Source organism: Pyrus communis, chromosome 16, assembly GCF_041283825.1.
Source record: "Pyrus communis isolate YQ-2024b chromosome 16, ASM4128382v1, whole genome shotgun sequence".
NCBI classification, from domain to species: domain Eukaryota; kingdom Viridiplantae; phylum Streptophyta; class Magnoliopsida; order Rosales; family Rosaceae; genus Pyrus; species Pyrus communis.
In genome coordinates, this window is record NC_142580.1 from 2,410,685 (window position 1) to 2,426,634 (window position 15,950).

Genomic DNA, 15,950 nt, shown 5'->3' on the forward strand with positions numbered 1-15,950 from the left:
AGTTCTTCACATTAGGGAAGAACGGCCAATTTTCAATGATCCCCTTATAACTGAAAATAATCATCTGTTTGCAATAAGTAAGGTACAATATATGTTAGCCAAGTTTCTACTGCATTTCAAGAGTACTAAATACCAAAGCTTTAAAAACTTACAGCCTTAAGTGGACAAGAAAGCTTAATTAACCATGCATATCCACCTTAACCCCTAGCTTGTAAATGGTAAAAAAACCTAGGGCTAGCTGCTTCCATGCATGGATTTTGCTCATAAATCCAGTCACGATATATGGGTCTTTCTCTTTGTGTCTGTATATATATAACTTTAATTTATTAATTTCTCTTTGATTACCAGAAAGTTCAGGCTTCAAATGCATTCACGCACTTAGTTTACGTGTGTAGTTAGAGTTAGCTAACCCAGAACTTAGCTTTCCCCTCCTATGAAAATCTCTTTCCATATTTTCGACCTGTAGACTCGTAGAATGCACGTATATTACACCAGGCGCCACCAACCCTAGCTACTACGTATGCACCTGGGCAGAAGCTTCATAGCCTTAAATCCAGGACCTCTTCTTTTAGCTGCATTTTGGATGGCCGTGCAACAAAATTTAATTATGATGGGCTAATATCCCTTTTTTAATTTGGCGGTCCTCAAATTCCTTGTTAGTTACTTATTTAGCTTGTGTAAACTGAACAAAAGGATGCGTAAAATACATTTCCATGAATGGAAGATATCATCATCTGCCTCAAGGCATTTCATTTATGGTCGGGGCAAGTATAATTGTTTTCTACAGAAGTATGTTTCTTCCACTCAAACGGGACCTTGTACAACTGTATTAGTTTTGCACCAATATCAGCGGTGGTTGTCCACTTGTTTTTAGCCTTATAATTGAATGAATCAAAAGAAAATCAAGGCACATAGACAAGGCGAGAGTTGCATAAAGAGAATACTAGATGTTGTTAGAAACATTAAATGCAAAACCAAATTTAAAAATTAAGTCTCCAAAACATTACCATTTTAAAAAACTACATGTTGTAACGGCTGATGATTAGATTCTGTTTTTTATGATATAAAGAAAGATTTCAATCATCAACCGTCATATCATGTAATGTACAAAATATGATTAAAATATATATTTGATTTTAATCAAAGAAAAGCCACCACCAATCACCATTCACCATTTCATTCGTGTTCTTGTTTGCAAACTCTAAAGCTTCACCACTTCAGGAATATGAACCGGGTACCTATCGATACAATCAACCCAGGGTCCATCCGACGCCGTTTTGATGGCTCGATTGCACTTCCAAACAGCGCTGTTGCACTTAAACCCGCTCCCGAATGCAATCTGCCAGACCCTATCACCCTTTCTCATCCTACCCTTCGCCTCGATGTACCCCAACTCGTACCACAGCGATGACGACGACGTATTGCCGAACCTATGCAGCGTCATCCTCGACGCCTCGCAGTGCTCCGCCGACAGCTGTAAATTCTTCTGCAGCTCGTCGATCACTGCTCTCCCGCCCGCGTGGATGCAGAAGTGCTCGAACGCCAGTCGGAAATCTGGAATGTAGGGCTTCCATTTCGGGTTCAAGATTTTCCGCCCGATGAGCGTGAAGAGAAACAGCAACTGCTCCGACGCTGGCAGCACCAGCGGCCCGATCGTCGTGATGTTCGATTTCAGCGCTTCCCCCGCAATTGCCATCAGATCTTTAGAGAGCGAAATTCCAACTTTGCCCTCCTTGTCCTCTTCTTCGAACACGCACTTATACGCCTTGTCGTCGGCTCCTTTGTGGGTCCGGACTACGTGGACCAATCGATACTTGGCGCGGCGGTGCTCGGACCTCCTGTTCGATAAAAGCAAGGCGGCGCCTCCCATCCGGAAGAGGCAGTTGGGGAGGAGCATCGCCCTCTCATTGCCTTGGTAATAGTTCGGGGTGATGATCTCGGTGCTGACGACAACCGCGTTGGAGTTGGGATGCACCTGGAGGAGGTCGCGCGCCAAATCGATTGAGATGAGGCCGGCGCTGCAGCCCATACCGGAGAGGTTGAAGCTCTTGATGTTGCTCCTCAGCTTGTATTTGTTGATCACCATCGCCGAGAGAGACGGCGTCGGCGAGAAGAGGCTGCAATTGACGATAAGAATATCGATGTCTTTGGGTTTAAGCCCCGTTTTCTCGAACAGAGAGTCCATGGCGGAGAAGATGACGAGCTCCGCCTCGCCCCTAGCGGCCTCCATGGTGGGGTTGGGCGGAATGTAGTGGATTGCCGGAGGGAGGCAGGTCTCCTCGCCGAGGCCCGAGCGCTCGAGGATCCTCATCTGGAACTCGACGCTCTTAGGGTTGTTGCTGAGGATGAGGCGGGAATGCTCCATGAAGGTGGAGAACGGAACGCGGCAAGTGACCGGAGGTTTGAAGCAGGCGTAGTCAACAAGGTAGATGGGGCGGGGTTTGGACATGAAGTAGACCGTGGCGATGAAGATGATGAGGAAGGAGGAGCATAGGATTTGGACGAGGTCGAAGTGGAGGGAGTCCCAGAGCTTGAGAAGCTCGTCGGGGCCAAGGCGGAGGACCTCCAGGAGGATACCGGCCATGATGGGGATGAGAGTGAGGGTGAGAATGTGGTTGACGAGGTACTGGTAGCCGAGCTTGACATACTTGAGCTTGACGGAGTTGGAGAAGTCCTGCAAGATTGGAGGCATGGCTGGCTGCTAGGTGTTCCGCAGAGAAGGAGAGAGATGAGAAGAGATGATGAGCAGTGGTGGTGGTGAGAGTTGAGGGGATGTTGTATTAGTTGGGGAAGGAGGGTGGGGATTTAAAGGCAACAGGACCGGGGCAATGAAGGAGGCAGATGAGGAGATTAAATGGGGACTACACAACACTCAACGCTCACTTTTTTTTTTTTTTTTTTTTTAATAAACAATATTATCTACGGGAGTGAGATTGGGGTAAACTTCACAATGAGCTAGTCAAATAATATGGTTCAAATTCACTTTTTAAAAGAATCGAACTTAAAACCTCTCACTTATAGATAAAAATGAATATTATTAAACTGTAGTACTAATTGGCAACGTTCACTTAACCTTGGTATTAATTATACTTTTTCCCAAACATTTATTTTTCCCCATCTAACTAAAACCATGCCCTAACATACATAGCTCCTTTTGTTTTGGTTCCACCAATTATGAGCTTCCCTTTCTACAATTTGTCAAACATTTAACTTAACTAGTTTGGGGTTGATCCTGAATTAATTTCAATGGTAGATGGATACGGTGGATCCTTCTTTTAAGAAAAATTTGAGTTGAGTTGTCCGATCATGTTGTTGTACAACTCGTTTCATAATAGCATGAGACCTGTTGTGTTTTAGTTACATTGGCCCCATATCGTTCCACTTAAGGTGGGAATTGTCCTAATCAGATATAGTCACCATATATCTTCTATACTCTTTCTTAATTATAATACACATGTGTAATCTACTTCACTTATCAATATGATCATACAAAACGAAAAGAGATAAATTTTGGGTACTGTTATTGATACTCCTCAAAAGTCTACTTTTCTTTTTAAATGTAGAAAATTTGGAGTACACAATGAAACTTTTAGAGTGTCAATAATACTCTAAATTTTTGGTTGTATAGTTTCATATTAACGACTGTTTAGGTATACAAACTGAACGTAATTTAATTTGATGCATATTCTCAACTACATGACAATGATGTTATATCTAAATTTAATTTCAAACTAAATGCCTAAAAAATATATGAGAAATGCTAAGGAGACTCTCTTAAAATGAGACTCCCTATGAACTCTTTGTCATCTTACACCTTAACGTTAATTTCTGTGTCAACATCATAAAACATTGTGGAAGAAAATGAGGTGGCAAAAAATCCATGAAGAGTCATACTTTTGAGGGAATTTCCTTAACATTTTTCAAAATATATATCCTGGGAAAAATTTGAAAATGAAGGTCCACCAAATTATAGTTAGAGAAATTAATTTCCAGTCTCCAATTGATTTGTTTTCGAAATAATGCATTTCATGCAGCAAAAACAGTTGGACGTATTATTCACATCCGTTGAGTATACGTTGGAGCTAACAATAATCCTAAACCCTAAACAACGAGAAGATACATGACACAATTAAATATATCTTTATTATGGTGTCTCATGCTAATAATACAACGATATGCGTAAATTTTTCTCTTACGAAGATGTATTTAAGACACAGAACGTCAGAATAATGATCTATGGCACGTAAGTTTCTTTCATAAATAACTCAGTGATTCGTTTCATTATGTTTTCATGTTAACCCCAGAAAACTTGGAGTATCTTCTGGGATTATGAGGGAGGAGGAGGAGGAGAATGACGAGTGTGTTGACTCAATAGAGTAATGCGATGTTTGACATTTGACAGAAATAATGTGTTGAGATAATATTTACGTGGGGATTGACCAAATCTGAATAGGAGTAGTTTGGAAAGAAGGGATGGGGTAGGTCGGTCACAAAAAGTTGAGAGAAATTTAATGGTCGCTTCAATGGCGGCATCGCCGTTGCGTGCGCGTGCTCTCTCCAGTCTCCATGATCTAAACTTGTAGGACGACGGTGCGGCCCATTTTGTAGCTTCTTTGTTGGACCAAAACAAATATTTTGAAGCTTCCCTTGGCCCACTTATAGCTTTTCAAAGTACATAAAAAATAAAAAATAAATTGAGGGAAAATTAGTAACATCCACTGAAGAGCAGCCGGCATAATCTGATCTAGGACTAGGACCTGGCCCGGAAAGAATGAAGTACATAAGGGACCATTCTTTTGTTGCGGCCGTAACTATAACGGTCCTAAGATAACGAAATTCCTTAAAATGAGCACGTCACTGGTACAAACGTAGCGACATTAGTTGGAGCAGTTTACTCCTCTTTATGCAGCTGAGTTCAAATGTACTTCCTCTCTTTCAGTCTTCCTTACTAATAAGATTAATTTAAAAAAAAAAATTAATATCACTACAAATTCAAAACCTTCAAATAATCAGCCGGATGAGATTCAAAGTTCAAACTATAAATTAGCATTACGCTTTAACCAATATGTCTACGCTCAAGTCTACTTATAATTTATAATTTTAGATTGTCCCACGATTCCATCTATGTATTTAGATATGATTACAGTTCATGTAGCTAGAATTTACAATTGGTTTATTTGATGACAGCGGATGTGGGGAAGGTGGGTTATCTGTGGGAGTTGAATGGAGCCAAGGAAAGGCTCGAGTTGTGGAAAGCTGATTTGATGGTGGAAGGAAGCTTTGATGAGGCTGTACGAGGCGTCGATGGAGTCTTCCACGCTGTATCGCCCGTACTTGTTCCATAAGACGACAATGTTCAGGCAACTTAGTTAAGCTGTTCATTTGATCTTTTAGCTGTCTTGTTGCTTGATTGGGAGAAAACTTGAGAGCTTTCAAAACTGCAGAGTGCTAAAATGTGGTGCATTCATGAAAAATATTCAAGCTAAAACGAAACTTTGATTTGATTGTTGGTAAATTCGATTGATCCATGTATAAAGGGCACACTAAATGTTCTGAATTCGTGCTCAACAGCACGCGTGAAACGGGTTGTGCTCACCTCTTCTTGCTTTTCTGTAAGATATTGTTACGATGCCCAGCAGGCCTCTCCATTCAATGAATCACATTGGAGTGATCCTAAGTACTGCAAACACTACAATGTAACCACTTACAAACCCTTCCACTCCATGTTTAGTTCCAGATCAATTGGGTCGTTGTGATTACGGGTTGGATGTCTAATTGTCCAAGCGGTAATGATAGTATCTTGTACCTGAACCGGTGGCAAGTGCTGATGCGGTCTGAGGGAAAGGATTTCTTCTTGTCTGCTTAGCTTTTCTTTGGCCTACCACATTCATCATAAAAAATAACACATAGATGTTGAATTGAAGTCGAAATGCAATATTCATGTGTAAATTATTGTTTGTGTACAGCTTTGGTATGCTTATGCAAAAACTACAGCAGAGTAGGAGGCATGGAGAATTGCCGAGGAGAGCAGAATGGATCTCGTGGTGGTGAATCCGTCGTTCATGGTTGGTCCTCTGCTAGCACCACAACCAACCAGCACACTATATATGATACTTGCTATACTAACAGGTTAAACCACGTGACAATATTCTAGTACCGAACAATAATTTGTCCAATTTCAGAATACGTATATTGAATATGCCGTTTGGTTCAAGAGGGGAGTTCCCGAACACGACAGTCGGATTTGTGCACATAGATGATGTGGTGGCTGCGCACATTTTAGCAATGGTGGAAAGCAAAGCGTCGGGAAGGCTGATATGTTCGAGCTCGGTTGCGCACTGGTCGGAGATCAATGAGATGTTGAGGGCCAAATATCCATCCTATCCATATGAAAACAAGTGAAGTGAGTATCTCTAGTGTTTTTAAGTTTTTCTTGGTTTAGTATGGAAACCAGTAAAACAGCACAACTGGTATTTCCACCTTTCAAAACGCTTGAAACAATGTTTGATGACTGCATCACTAGTTTCCAACAGAAGCGATTTTTGATTTCTATGAACGAATCGCACAAGGCGTTGCCCTTGAGTGCGTTCCAAGTTTCGTTGTAAGATACAGTCTTAGCATTCGTCTCCTGCACCCGAAGCCCTGAGTTCGATTTTCCCCTCCACTTGTCCAAAAGGGAAAACAAATCAATAGTAGTAGATGAGGAATGAGCAAGGGTGTTAAAGCAGGATCTCCATCATTATTTGTGTTTTGTTATCTTCTTCTTTTCCTTTTTCAATATTCAATTTTTGCTTCGTTAAAGTTTTTGGCGTGTCTTGTGCCTTTTGACCGTCAAAGTTTTGGACAGAGCTTTTAACAGAATGTTTGATTCTAGGGATCTACCAGTTTGGCTAAAGTAGTATATTTACATTACATATAAATGGTGAGTTAAGTTGGTAAGGATCGTTCTTTTTGCTAAATTAAGGTGTAGGTTCAAGTTCTGCTGTCAACAATTCCTTTTAGCTGGTGATCTGTAAAAGAAAAAAAAAAAAGGGGGCTAAGACCCCTTTGTAAGTTTTCAAAGAGACTTGTAGTATGCTCTGATTCCGAGATGAGGTAAACTCCCCTCACCCTAAAATTTTTGTTACCAAAATAAAAACAATAGGCATGTTTACTTGTAATGCTGTCATGAATCGAATAAGTGAAAAAAAATAATTGAAATGAGATCAACTAGTCCCGTAGTTAATTTGATTTTTAATTGTAAAGTATTTAATTACAGATTTTGACTGTGAAATATATTTTATTTTCAATTTTCAGATGTGCTAGTTTACAAAGAGAAGATTAGGAATTAAAAAAATGATAATACTTTCTTATCCGTTGTAAAAACCAGAATCAAATGTAATAATAAAAGCTGTGACAAAAAGTCGTGATGCAGAATTGTTAACTATTAATCAAAAGGAAAGGGACATTCCTCGCTTTGATTTCAATCGAAAGACAAGACGTTAATTACGGTTTCTTTTTGTTTTTCGTTGTTTAGTCACATTTTTTATAATTCAAGTGCAAAAGCTTAAATGCGTTTTTTGACTGGAAAATCTCATAAATTTTATTTAAAAAAAACATATTTAGAGCTCGTTTGGATGTGCTTTTGAAATGACTGAAAACGTTTTTGATGAATATGTTTTTAGAACCAATCATTAGTAAAGATGCAAGTAAATCCTGGAAAAGCACTTTAAGTGCTTTTGAAACCAAAAAAATATTTTCTTTAAAAGCGCTTTCAGAGATTTCAAAAGTATATCCAAACGAGCCCTTAAGCTTTTAGAGCTAATAAGCACAACATTGTTTCCGTCGTTTTACACATAAGTTTGAATCTTACTCAAAGTGTTAGTGTAGCTCTAGTCATTTTGAAGACTTACACAAAGGTCTTAGTTCCCTTTTAAGTTTTTACAAATCTCCCACCAAAATATCGCATTCTAAACTAAATAATAACCATTTGGTGTAAATCCAATACATTTTAAACAGCCTTAGTATTAATCCTATAAGTAAATAAGAAGCTTGAAGGCACCGTAACACTAGTGACACAATTATGCAGCTACATGATAAGCACTTTATTAAGACCAGATAAAACTGATTAGTGGTTTGCCTTTCCGTTAACATAGGGGACGTTCACTTATTATTCATAAGTAATGCGAAATGATTATTATTTTGTTAAACAACAAATTTTATAATCAGTTTCATCTGATTAAAACAGAGAAGTTAGTAAAAAATATAGAAGTTAGTAAAAAATTTTAAAAATTATAATAATTTTTTACCGTTTGATCAAATTTTAAGAATCTGAATATTTTGATCTATAGACTTTGAAGAAAGAGATCCGGAGATAATTCCGAATTTTATAAGCAGTGGTATGTGATGTTAGAGGATATTCACCAGGACACGTGCCAAGCAAAGGCATTGAAGGTGTGTCACCAAACACCCATTGGTTTGGTTTAAGGGACCCGCAGGGAGAGCGAATTGGATTTATTGGACTACAGCTAGCTCAAAGGACCTGAAAGGATTTTACCGCCTCTGGTTCAAGATATGCTTTGTTTTTTTTTTGGAAGCAACTAGATATGCTTTGTTTGGCAAAAGAAAACCAACTCAGGTCCACTCCTACAACCCTCACTACGTTTTCACAACAACGAAGAACAGAGGGACTTCCTCGCTCCTTTCCGCCGCAACTATGACGTTCCAGACCAATATTACATATTGCCATGAAAAATTAGCCTTGTGAAAATATATCACTGATTTAGGATGCCATAGCGACATTCCTAGATATGAATTTTTACATCATGAGATATAGCCAAGGTGCCAAATTAGCATTATAAAGTGACCGGTGTTCCAAACTAATTATCCGATGAAGCTTGAGCATTTCATGGCAGAGAACCAATTATCCAACGACATGATAATATTTATAGATGGCAAAAACCAATTATTCAACGCCATTCGAAAAGTTAAAACGCACAACAATAATGCGTTTTAGATTTGGAACACCGCCACATTGGTTTATGTTTCAGCCCTATCAGAATAGGGAGGAACAGTTAAGCCATTTCCAACCGACCCGGCTAAAGGGCCATAGGCCAAAATATAGCCCGTTTTGACACGAAAAACGTCTTCAAGTGAGAACTAGGCCCCGTTTCGGTTGGAGTTTGGTAAAATAAGTCACCATCTACCTCGAGATCAAAGAACTTTGGTAATAACTACTGAGAAGACCCGACAATAAACGGGACACGAGCTTTGTGCTCCTTCAATGGATAGCAATCCACACCAAAGCTCCATGAACATTTAAAAAGAAATGAGAAAGTAGGTAAAGCAAAATTCATTGCAGAAACTTCATAGTCCAGTACTACATCACGGAGAAAACAGAGAGATATAACATTAAACCCTCTTCTGCAACAACGAATGAGATCGAAAACCCTTTGGACGGCTCTGATAGCACGAGAAAACTCAAGGATTCAAACTGAACATTACCATGCTTGAGCCGCTAATCACCGTCTTAATCTCTCTTTAAACAAACAAATTAATTAAACTCTCACTCAAGAACCCCCAATGTGTTGGTTAAGAGTTCTTGATGTTTCACCTAATTGCTGCAAAACCATAGCTAATAATTACCGATACTAACGGAGATTAAACTCTTAAGATACTCTCCTAGCTGCAAAAACTTATTGGCATACTATGTTGAGGGGTTCATCCAACCAGCAAGCAATGTCATCCTTGCCAAGATCCTCAAAGTCACAGTCGGGAAGACTGCTCGGCTCATCGCTTTCAAATCCGGGAATCTGAATATCCTCAATGCTGCTGTAATCGTCGAAGTACTGCCCGAAATCCTCTAAGTAAAGAGAATCGAGCTCCGGTCCCAAGGTTATGTCTTGATCAAAATGAAGAGGGCCCAATGAATCATCAAGAAAACCCAAATCGGGTATTTGCAGCTCTCCAAGATTTGTCGAATCATCGGCAATCTCCTTCTCCAAATCAGCACCATTCTGAATGTTATTAGAAGCAGATGTCTCCAAATCAAGCACTGACGAAGGAGACCTCTGAGACAGGACACAGTCGGAATCCTCAGACGGTTCAGCGTTGTTGTAGGAACAGTTGTTGGAAACGACAGCTGAGGCCGAGGTGTTGTTGCTTTTATCAGAGGCTGAAACGGCGGTCGGAGCAGCAGCCACCATTTCTTCAATTTCAAGCCGCTTCGCCTCATAGGCCTTGGAAGCGTCCTCTGCAGTGTTGAAAGTCCCAAGCCAGATACGAGCCCCTTTGAAAGGGTCGCGAATCTCAGCTGCCCATTTCCCCCATTTGCGCTGTCTCACTCCTCTGTAAGGAGAAGAGGACTGCCGATGGGATTTAGTGAATTTCACCTTCTTGTTGCTGGGTTTCAGGGTTTTAACTCCACCGTAGTTGCTGTCTTGACCTGAGCTCTCCGGCTCAGCGGCGGCCTTCGGCGGCGGGAGCGCAACATTGGGTTGACAGAAAGTAATTTCACGAACGAAGCGTCTTGGGTTTTTAGCAAAGCTTCTCTTTCTTCCTCCTTCATCTTCGCTCGAAGATGAGTCATCAGTGGCGTCGGGATCGTAACAAATAATACGAACTTTCCTCGTAATCTTGGACTGTTGAGCAGGAAATAGTTCTCTCTTGGACTTTCTCATACTGTTCCGCTGATTTACCAGCTGTCTCTGAGGCTCAGGCATTTTCTGAACTAATTTCTAAAAATGCCTAAAATCTTCTCCCAAAAACCCTCAAAAATACCCAGAAAAAATGAAAAAAAAAAAACGAAATTAAAAATATGAGATTTGAGTTTGTGATGTGAGTGGTATCAGGTTAGATCCCCTCTCAGGAATAAGAAGAGGAAAGAAAATCTTTTTATATGAAAAGCCCCAAAATATTGCAATCCAGAACAAATCCTGCAAATTTCAACAACTAGTAAGATTCAAATAAATCAACCCAGAATTGAAAAACCCACAGGGTTTAACAAAGATTTAGAGAATATAACCAAAAACCCACATACCCTTTTGGTCTCAAATTCATCGAAACAGGTCGAATCACCGGGTTGAATCTCTGCCGGCAAAAGCAGAGAAGCATAAAGCAGACGGCAGAGCAAGCAGCAGTTAAAATCCAGAGCTTCGACGGAGCCCCAAGCACCACCAAATCAAAGCTAGCCGACATAAAATCTCTCCACGCAGCCTCCTCTTTCGCTCTCCTCCGTTCCTCAGAGAAAACCTAAATCCAAAACCTTCTGTGAAAATCCGTGAGAAAAGATAGAGAGAGAGCCAAAGCGAAAGAAGAAGACTGTAAGAGGCAGAGTGATAGCTAGATATAGCCGCAGCAAAACCCCTAAAGCCTCAAGACGGTTTGGTGGTCAAAAGGGTTAGAGAGGATGACGAATCTATGGCCACGATTTTATGTGACAGAGATCAGAGAGTGTGGTTAAATAGTTTTCATCGACTTTTACAATACACCGACTCTACAGAAACAGAAAGAAAAAAAAAAATAAAATATAAAAACTGACCTTCAATTAAAAGATTCAACAACGCAAATCTCCATAAAATCAAAAATTTTAAAATATCAAATGAGATTATATATATTTTTTAATTTGTTGTATAAAATAAAATTTTAAAGCGGGCTGTAGAATTATTAATTTGTCATATCATTCTATTTGGTAATTTTTTACTCAAAATAAGTTATGTGAAACATATGACTGATGTTTGGAGTAATGGTGCAACTTAGGTTGGGCCAATCCGAACCTATCCATGTTCAATCCGACTTTAAACCCGAACAAGTGGTTTATTTTAGTTATAACATGCCCAAACCCAACCCGATTTCAACCCGTTCATTGATTGGGTTGAGTTGTGCAACTTGCTTCTTAATGATATTTGCACCTTCGTGGAGGATTAACTAGTGACTTTTGAACCCGATTAAACTCGAACCCAAATGAATCCAATTAAAACCCAACCCAAACCTGAACCCGAATTGTAAAAGTTGGGTTAGAGTTGGGTTGACCTTCTAACCCACCTAACCCGTCTGAGTTGCACCCCTAATTTAGAGTTATTTCAACATTTCAACATAAAGAATAGCCTCAAAATTTACAATAGGTTGAGTTCCCAATGACAATGTTTTTGAGCTATCTTCACTTCAAAACACAGAGAAGTGAGCACATGTCGTTCTTTTTATTTCAACTTTTTATAAAATCTTAAAATTATTTTTGTCTAAGCAACTTGTTAGAAGGGAGTGAGGCGTTGAAGATTCGAAACAACCTAAATACAAGTTATGTGCAAGAACATGACTTTATTGGATGAAAAACTAGTTAGACTAACATGAAAATTTTATAATTTCGGAAAATTTATAAATAAATCAATTAAAATTTTAATTCTTATCACAAATTAAAAAGGATGATTGGTATTAAAACGTCAATTTTTACTTCTCATACACTAATTGTGTAGAAAACATTCAAAATTAAATTATAAAAAAAATCACAGAAACCAAAATTAAAATGTATTCAAACAATTTGCAGTCACCTTTGTGTAGCTTTCTCGCTCCTCAATATTCTATTCCTCCTCAGGTCTCTCTTTCTCTCCCCACTCTCTCTGCCCGCGTTTCACATTCAGTGGTGCTTTTCTCTCTGCTTCTCTCTCACACTCTCGCCATGTTGCGTTTTTCCTATGCGGTATATAAATTGATAAAAAAGCAGAGACAATGAGCGTGTGAAAATAAATATATAAAATGTAGGAAAAAAAACCAATTTAGCAAATTAATAAATACATTTAATTCAAAATGATGACCTGGCATGGGCTAGACTTTTTATTGTGCTAAAAACACGAAAAAAATATCCTGTTACGCATATCACCCTTGAGTTCTTCGCCACGCTCCCGCTTGCCAGTTGTGTTCCACACTGTCCAATCATACGGTTCTCAATGACATTGCAGAGCGGGTTAGGCGGGAGAGTCAGTCAGCGTAGAAGCTCGATTTAGTTCTTGAGAGAATTTCAAGGCAAGTGCTTCAGACCAGGCATGGTTGATTGTGCTAATTTTTTTGAGGAAAACACAGTGTTACTTTCAGCAAAAGCGTATTAATTGTGTTGTCAAACAGTTATTTAGGTAATTTTGGGAATATAGGTGACAAAATAGAATCAATATTTTGTCATTTTACGAGATTTACCTTTTCTTTTAGATTATTGTTTTTTTGTATATTTAGGTATGAAGTTGGTTTTGCATTTTTCTTGATTTGTTTTGTTGTGGCCACCTTTGGGAGAAAATCTGGATCTTGATAATTCCGATATCACAAAATAAAATTTTCTATGGACTTTTCCCTTGTAAATCGATAATCATATAGTCAGTTGTACCTACCAAATTTTTTATTAATTTGGGGGTCAAACTTTTTTGTGGGACTAAGTATACGATGAGATATATTTTTAGTGTACCCAGAAGATGGTTTCTACTAAGTGGTTGTTTTTTTTTTTTTTAAGTATTCAACTACTTGTATTATCAAAGCGTGGAACGACAAACTAAAATTTTGTTTATATCATCATTTATATTTTTAAAAATGCATTTTATATAAAAAAAAACTTGATTGAACAAATTCTCACCGTTACAATTAGATTTTTTTTAATTTATTTAATGCATTCTATCATGAAAAATAATTGTTAGATTATCCTTGGATATATTCACATATGTTTTAGTATGGGGGTAGAAAAAAAAAATTAACTTATGGGTGTACACCACTTGATGATAATTTTAAAGGGTTTTAAAGAATTTGCACATAGTATCACGGTACAATAGTATTCCTTCTCACTTGTAAGTAAGAGATTTTAGGTTCAATTCTTATCAAAGACGAATTTGAACCAAGTTATTGCTAGTCCATTGTGAGGTTTAGGCCGCTCCCCTTCATCTCATAAAATAAATAATACCGTTTGTTTGGAAGATAAAAAATTCTAAAGAATTAATACAAATTTCCAACAAAAAAAGATTAATTTGAATTAATTATAAAGTTCATTTTTTCTTGGTCATATAATTATCAGTTAACTTGTTCAAAACAAAAATATATCAGTTGACTAAGCTGTGTTGAAGGAGTAACGTAGGCCCAATAAACAAGAATTTAAATGTCCCGTCTCAAAAAGAATAAGTATGATGAAAAATATTAAATCATTTTTTATTTTGTTGGATCATCTTCCACAATCATAGGAAAACCTCGATGGGAAGAAATCATGAAACGGACCTCATCATAACACTACCCCGTGATGTACAAGCTGTGGGTCCCAGCGAAGAGCGCACACAAAGCACGTGACCATGTGCAGATCGATTTTCGAGAGGAGCAAAAGTTGATCCAACGGTCCGTACGCTGCCTGGCCACGAAAAAAATGGCCATGTACTTTTATGTCCCACGCGGCGGCCACGCCCCAAGCAACCATAAACTTTTGGCAATGGTAGGTAACGGTCCATTATACTAAACGCACAGTCCACTAAGAAAGGCTGGATTTTTCTTCTCCAATTCTTCCTCATATTTTATTATTTTTTAACATCAAATTTAGTTACTTTGGGGCTACATATTACTTGTCTTAGAGGCAAATTTAGAACCAGTTTAGGATTGTTGTGTTTTTTTAATAAATTATTTGTGATGTACTTTAAGAATAATTAACTATAAAATAAAGCAGTTGAACGTTTGATAAATTATATTTTAAAAGTGTTTTGGGTATAAAAAGTAGTGTAAAAGCAGTGTCTAAAAAAATAAATAATGTCATTGTTTGAAATTAATGAGCTAACTACAGGAATTAAAAATATTTTAAAAGTTCAACTCTGCTTTTCATTGAAGTAGTTTTTAAAAGCAACATACATGCTACTTTTAAAAAGCTATTGTTTGGAGATCATTGCTTTTAAAATAGAATAAGCAATATATTTTATTTTTATCAAACATTTTTTTACTGCTTAACTTTAAAGTGAAACATAATTTTGTAAAAAATCAATACCAAACTAGGCTTTATTCTATTTTTTTTTTAGTCTATTTCTCTTTAGCTCTTTGATTGGCGAACAATTTTATCAATATTAAAGCTAAATACGGCCTATAATCCTTGATTGAAGATGACCTAGGCCAACTCTAAGACCAATAGTCCATGCCCCACCCAAAGAAAACGAGACTTACGTGAAACCAAAATCTTAAAGTTTGTTCAAATTATTATGTGTTATTATGAGTGATGTTTATAGAAGTGACGAGTTTAATACATGATTACGACTAATTCGATGTTTGATTAGGTCAAGTAATTCATTCTCTCTCGCATGGAATTAGATGATTGGTCTTTAGTGTACCCATTTTATTCAAAGTAGTGGGAGTTCAAAGCAATCATGTGATATCATATAGAAAAGAAAAAGCACTATGATATTTGAGTAATATGAGAACGTCTTATAAATTTGAGCCACTCTTCATATTAATAATATGTTTTACCGTGAAGTCTTGACCTTTTAAGGCTTTTTAACAAAAATAGTCATTGAGATTTGCATAATTTTTCATTTTGGTCTCTGAGATTTGAAATCGATAGAATTGGTCCTTGAATTTGTCTCCAATCAACAATTTTGATCATTCCATGAAAAATCGTTATAAAATAAGGATAAAATGACAAAAATACCCTCAAAATTTGTCAAATCATTTTAGCCTCTTGTTTATTATATTGAGGGTAATTTTGTCATTTTGATCCTTATTTAACATAATTTTTCACCGAATGATCTAAATGATTGATGGTGGACAATTTTAGAAACCACTTCTATTGATTTCAAATCTCAAAGACCAAAATAAAGAGTTAGGCAAATCTCAGAGACTATTTTGGCTAAAAAGCCACCTTTTAAATACAATTATGGGTGCAATTTTGTTCACCATTTTCAAGTGATAGTAACGCTCACCACCTTATTTATCACAATAAAATAAGTTTAAATTTTAAAATTTGTATCCATCTATTA

The 15,950-nt window shown here is 37.7% G+C and overlaps 3 protein-coding genes and 1 pseudogene across 3 annotated transcripts; 1 reads left to right on the forward strand and 3 right to left on the reverse strand.

The window, feature by feature from the left end:
• Positions 1–979: 979 nt before the first annotated feature.
• Positions 980–2,820, reverse strand: LOC137732326 (3-ketoacyl-CoA synthase 6). The gene has a single exon (XM_068471637.2). It carries the CDS (start codon positions 2,690–2,692, stop codon positions 1,202–1,204), a length of 1,491 nt encoding a protein of 496 aa, XP_068327738.1. The 5' UTR covers positions 2,693–2,820; the 3' UTR covers positions 980–1,201.
• Positions 2,821–5,180: 2,360 nt separating this feature from the next.
• Positions 5,181–6,605, forward strand: LOC137731274 (tetraketide alpha-pyrone reductase 2-like; annotated as a pseudogene).
• Positions 6,606–9,316: 2,711 nt separating this feature from the next.
• On the reverse strand, positions 9,317–10,700 carry LOC148689823 (ethylene-responsive transcription factor ERF118-like). The gene has a single exon (XM_088688319.1). The coding sequence runs from the start codon at positions 10,698–10,700 to the stop codon at positions 9,675–9,677; it is 1,026 nt and encodes a 341-aa protein (XP_088544445.1). The 3' UTR covers positions 9,317–9,674.
• On the reverse strand, positions 9,317–11,420 carry LOC137731632 (uncharacterized). Its single transcript, XM_068470794.2, has 2 exons — positions 11,018–11,420; positions 9,317–10,913 (listed from the first exon to the last, which is right to left on the reverse strand). The coding sequence occupies exons 1-2, from the start codon at positions 11,173–11,175 to the stop codon at positions 10,826–10,828; spliced, it is 246 nt and encodes an 81-aa protein (XP_068326895.2). The 5' UTR covers positions 11,176–11,420; the 3' UTR covers positions 9,317–10,825.
• Positions 11,421–15,950: the final 4,530 nt, after the last annotated feature.

What these genes read in the sequence shown, in the direction of transcription:
- LOC137732326 (XM_068471637.2), bottom strand. Translation starts at nt 2,692, where the DNA reads ATGCCTCCAATCTTGCAGGACTTCTCCAACTCCGTCAAGCTCAAGTAT.
- LOC148689823 (XM_088688319.1), bottom strand. Translation starts at nt 10,700, where the DNA reads ATGCCTGAGCCTCAGAGACAGCTGGTAAATCAGCGGAACAGTATGAGA.
- LOC137731632 (XM_068470794.2), bottom strand. Translation starts at nt 11,175, where the DNA reads ATGTCGGCTAGCTTTGATTTGGTGGTGCTTGGGGCTCCGTCGAAGCTC. An exon ending in ATGAATTTGAGACCAAAAGG is followed by an intron (nt 10,914 to 11,017) that starts GTATGTGGGTTT and finishes TGAAATTTGCAG; the next exon opens with GATTTGTTCTGGATTGCAAT.